Below are 5533 nucleotides of genomic sequence, written 5' to 3'. Positions count from 1 at the left end.
ACCAGACAGTTAAGGCCCCAGCAAAGGAGGACAAGGTACCCAGGATGCAGGGTCTTCCAACCAAAGACACCCATGGCAGCCCTCCTTCCCAAGCTTTGCTCCTCCAGATGTTTTGGGCTTCTTCTTCATCTTCCAGAGTTCCTGGCTGTTGGGGAGTTGGTGCAAAACATGATGACTTCTTGAGAAATTCAGTGTGTTCTCTATCTACATAGGAGCCTATGTCCACAACACACGGAGGACCAAAGTCTGGGCCTTAGTGCAACACAAGCTCAAAAAGCTCAGGATGACATCCAAACATTGATACCTTTGTTGGACTAACCAAAATGCATAATGACATGTCACAAGCTTTCAGAGTCGCACTGGCTTCTTCCTCAGGCAAAGAGGAGGAAGACATCGAAGATGTTAATCCTAGGCGTCTGAAAAACTTTGCATTTGGGTTAATGTCACATTATTTCTCATTGATGCAAAGATGTCTGAAAAACAACCTGCAAAAGTGGGGTTTTTGTGGATGTTAAAATCCTGTTTCTGCATGGGATTTAACCAAGTTGCCTCCAATTTGTCTATGGGTGTTAAAGTCCATTGTGTAAAAACCGTTCAGACAATTGCGGGTTAATCACTGTTTCTACTTCCAATTTCCCCGTGTGATAAACTCCAGAGCTTTGAAATATCTAGAGGTAGCTGTGTTGGCCATATAGCAAATCCAATAACATCCAAACAATGATACCTTTATTGGATCAACCAAAATACACAATTACATGTTGCAAGCTTTCAGAGTCACACTGGCTTCTTCCCCAGGCTGCAGGTTGTTTTTCAGACACGTTGGCATCAATGAGAAATAACTCGGCATTAATCCAAATGCAAAGTTGATGAAACACCCTCATTTTTACTTTCAGGAAGTTTCCAAAAATAAAAAGGAACAGGTTTTCTCAACTTTGTATTCAGATATTTCTCATTGATGCAAACATCATCTGAAAAACTGACAGCTTTTGAGGGTTATTTCTAATTTCTATTCAGGTTAACCCCAAACGTCGTGTGAAAAACATTTTTGTGGGTTTTTTCACTTTAAATCAGGTTTCTGAATGGGAGCCATCCCATGTGATTAAAGTGTCATTATCCCACGAATAACCAGGCAAGAAACAACAGTAACTAATTCACTGAATTTCCCCCATGAATGACATTTTGCTGTTTCTTGCCTGGTTATTCCCTGGTTCTTCATGGGATAATGGCACTTCCATTAATGTCATTTTAAGTTGCATGATTTTCACAGGTCAGTCATTGCTTAAACTCCCATTTTACCCCATGTGATAAACTCGTATAGCAGTGGCTTCCAGCCTGTGGGTCGGGACCCCTTTGGGGGTCGAATGACCCTTTCATGGGGGGTCGCCTAAGACCACTGGAAAACACCTATTTAATTACAGTTATGAAGTAGCAACAAAAAAAATTTCATGGGTTTGGGTCACCACAACATGAGGAACTGTGTTGAAGGGTCGCAGCATTAGGAAGGTTGGGAACCACTGTCCTATAGGAAGGTAAAAATTCATGCTTCTTTAGTCCTGCTCAAAATGGAGGGTGTTTTGTTATTTCCTCCTGGACAGGAGGCTGAAATGGAGGGCAAGCCCTGGGCAAGAAGGAGGATGTCTCCTCATCCTGTCCTACGATTTTGCAAAAAGTAGGCAAAATTCAGAACGGTGGAGGACCTGATGACCAAAGAAAAAGCCCAACGCAACCACAAAGATATAAATGCTTTTGACTTCTTAAGTTGTGCTCCAAATGGAGGACATTTTGGAATTCCTCCAGGATAGAAGGCTGAAATGGTCACCCTGTGCATGGTGTGGGATGGGAGAAGGTCAACTGGGGGCGTGGGTTTGACACCATGAATTATCACACCAGGTGATGATGTCCTGGAAAAGGAGGACATCTGGTCACCCTGCTTTAAGTCCAGCACTTTCTTACCTGGGGGGTATAAAAGCTAGGTGGTTGCCTTCCGGTGAGTGGATTATGGGTTGTGTGTTGCCAGTTCTGTGCCCAAGGAGTTCAGGAATCAAAGCTCCACAAAGTAGTCCTATTTGGTTCGATGAGGATTTCTCCAAAGTGCATGTGGAGCCTTACTGGTGAGGAGGAGCAGGCACCAGGGAATGCCTAGGATTTGCTTCTGGAGTAACTAGAACAAAGCAAGCCTAAACTCGCTCTAGAAGCCAAGATGACAACTGAAGAGTGTCCTACTTTAGGCTTATCATGAGAAGACATGGCTCTCCAGAAAAGACAATAATGCTTGGTAAGGTAGAAGGTAATAGGAAAAGAGGAACACCACAGTCCAGGTGGATAGACTTAGTCAAGCAAGCTAGGGCCCTGAGTCTGCAAGACCTGAGCAGGGCTGTGGATCACAGGGCAACTTGGAGGCCTCTCAGTCCACAAAGCATGTAGAGACCCTGATATTGACCTGCTTTCCAATACCACATATAAATAATAGCAGACAACAGTTGCTCTGGAGTAACTACTGTGCACTCACACTTCCACACCGAATATAATCAACATGTATGGAAAAGAGGGACTGAACTTCTGAGGCTACAGTCACAGGAACACTTACATGGAAGTAAGAACCATTGAACAGAGTGATACTTACTTCTGAGTATTCAGCCTGGCTGCAAATGGAAATAAATTACTTCAATCAGAAGCCTCAAAGACGTCTGCTCGGTGTGACTGAGATACCACTGTTTACCACCTCTTATAGGTAGGTGATTTGTTTGTAAAATATGATGCTCGCTTTTAGCCCGGTTCAACAGATACTTAGACTGCAGACCTATATGCACTTACCTGGGAGTAAATTCCTTTTGAAACAACTGGATGTAGTACTGAGTAAACGTGTGTGTTGTTGTTGCATGCCTTGAAATTGTTTTTCAGTTTACCCTAAGGCAAATCTATCATGGGTTTTTCTTGGCAAGTTTCTTCATCAGGGGTTTGCCATTGCCATCCTCTGAGACTCAGAGTGCAACTTGCTTAAGATCATCCAGTGGGCTTCCATGGCCAAGCAGAAATTTGAAACCTGGTTCAAACTTGATAAAATTACCTTTTTCAGTCTACAGTCTTCAGCACCCACAATCCCTCACCCAATATCTAGATTATGGAATTATAATCCAAAAAAGTATTTTTTTTATAAACTCTGGAGTGCTTTTAAAGCTCCCATTTGACTGGAAATGGTTTTCAGAAAGAATAGAAGCCATATAAAACAACTGGTACAGTAGTTCTAATTTAAACTAGACAACACAGGCGGTCTCTCATACATCCTCTTAAGGGCTGAATACGCTTGGAAGAAATTTAATCACTGATACACAACATTAGTTTAACCCTTCCACATACATAAAAGCTGAATGATATGCAAGATACACAACTCTGGGTTTTTTGAACAGCAAATGTGGTGATGACATTCAGTTACACTTAACAAATATGGCCATTGTTTCCTCCTTGTGTTGCTTATCTTTCCTCCACTCTTCAAAATTCCCTCAGAAAACCCTTCATTTCTATGGGCAGACCGGTTTCTTGATTATGTTTCTGTGTTACATTTATGACATTTAATGATAATCTGTAATAGCAGCTGCAGAGGCTGTGAATCATTAATTTGTGGAGAAAAAATATAGGCTTGGTTGTAAACCCTGTATACTGAGGAAATCCAGATTACAGCAACTGGCTGATATTGTTGTCACCTCTCTACCCCTTCCCATCCTTCCCAGTTTGCTCTACCACTTATCCTGAAATGGGATTTTCCAGGTATTCCCTCTCTCTAGAGAGCAGTCTGTGTAGCTTCCATGAGCACTGAGCCATGGTCCTCAACAGTCACTGTGCCATAAGACATCTCTGGCACTTCTTCTTCCTTGAGTTTCTTGTAAGAAATGTCTGTATCTTCTTCTTCTTCACCTCCTATAGGCTCTTGCTTATAGGTGTCCTTGCCATAGATTTTGTAGACCAACACAAACAGGCCAGCCTCCGCAGCCTGGAAGAGGGCATAGAGCAAGGGAAACATGTACATGGGCCCAATGAGCTCTGGAGGAAAAGTCAACTTGAGGATAGCGGTACAGAGCTGTACGTTCTGGCAGCCGGTCTCCAGTGACACTGTCCGCTTACAGTGGGGTGGCAAACGAAACAAGGTTGCCACCCCATAACCACAGCCATAGCCCGCCAAGGGCATTAGCACAGCTACTACATAGACAGTGGCAGGGATAGTAGCCAGAAGTTCAGGACCCAGCATGGTACCCGTGAGAATGAAAAGGACCACCAGTGTCACCAGGAGAGACCACAAGGAAACCTAGCAATGAAAAAAAAATGGATGAGAAAAAGCAGAATCTTTTATTTCAATTATCCTTAACTATGTAAACCAGGAGTAGGCAAAGTGTGGCCCATCAGACCCACAAATGGGCCCCAAAAGCCTCTTGACTTCCCCTGCAAAGTTGAGAGATCACTGCTTGAAATAACCAGTATCACTTGCATAAATAATCTTCTGTTTGCTGCGAAAATCAATCCCATATCTTCCCCCACGCTTTCCACCTCCTCACTGTAGTTGCTGTTTAATTCCTTGCTAACAGCAATCTTGTTGGTTCCTTCAAATGCTTCCAACCCTCCTTCCATCTCTTCTTGCTTGAAGCCCTGCTTTAAATCTTCTTCGTTCAACCCCCTTCAACAGATCCCTGCTTTAAATCCTCTACTCAACCCATTCAGCAGATCTCTGCTGTAAATCCTCTTTGCTCAACCCCTTCAACAGAAATCTAGTCAGTGCTTCCAAATTCTTCTACCCCTCCTTCCTGAAAAGATAATAGATAATTTTGTTGAGGAAATGTATTTTTTAAAGTACCCACATGCCTGAATGGGGTCCCTCACCCTGCCATAGTTGCTCATCAACAGCAAGAAACGAGTAGAGATGGGAAGCATTTTACATTAAAATTACCTGTTGCGCCAAAGCATATCAGTATGTGGTGGTTGTGGCATTTCAACAAATGGCCAGCGTTTGATCATCACTGGGGAGACTAATGAGCTTAATAGCTCATTACTTTTGTTCTGCATTCTTATACTCTTTGCAAACCTTTAGACTATATCTGTTACAGTATGAGAATACCACATTACGGGGGTTTGTATTTATCTGTTTGTTTACAGATCCTAGCTAGTGTCCCTTAATAGGCTTTCATGACAGCTAATAGTGCCATTAAAATATACAGGATAAAACAGTTCAAACAGTTCAAAATGACATGAATTAACCAAGATGAAACTAGGAGGTCTTAATGAGACTTTGAAAAGAAGTAACTGGAAAGCACCGTAGGTCTTTTCAAATAAAGTGGAGATTTAAAACTGAGCATCAGTCCTGCTACGTCTTCATCTCACTTCAAAATGCACAAGCACTACCATAGAAATCCCTATACATATTCTTTCAAGGCACATTCAGCTCTCTGTGTTAGATCCCACTTTTCAGTATGTTTTCTATTCAGCTAAAGGCAAATTCATTGTAAGGCATTTGTTTTGTGTTCACCACACTGGACTTATTATCCCA

The 5533-nt window shown here is 42.4% G+C and overlaps 1 protein-coding gene across 1 annotated transcript in view; it reads right to left on the bottom strand.

Annotated features, from left to right (window-relative positions):
- Positions 1 to 3299: 3299 nt before the first annotated feature.
- The window catches only part of SLC10A4 (solute carrier family 10 member 4), a 7612-nt gene continuing 5378 nt past the window's right edge, over positions 3300 to 5533 (bottom strand). Inside the window, exon 3 of the mRNA XM_042469667.1 lies at positions 3300 to 4300. Coding sequence (XP_042325601.1) covers positions 3779 to 4300 — 522 coding nt within the window. The 3' untranslated portion in view covers positions 3300 to 3778. The remainder of the gene's footprint in view (positions 4301 to 5533) is intronic.

This window comes from Sceloporus undulatus, chromosome 5 (genome assembly GCF_019175285.1).
Source record: "Sceloporus undulatus isolate JIND9_A2432 ecotype Alabama chromosome 5, SceUnd_v1.1, whole genome shotgun sequence".
NCBI lineage: Eukaryota > Metazoa > Chordata > Lepidosauria > Squamata > Phrynosomatidae > Sceloporus > Sceloporus undulatus.
This window is presented reverse-complemented; position numbering and strand designations above follow the sequence as displayed.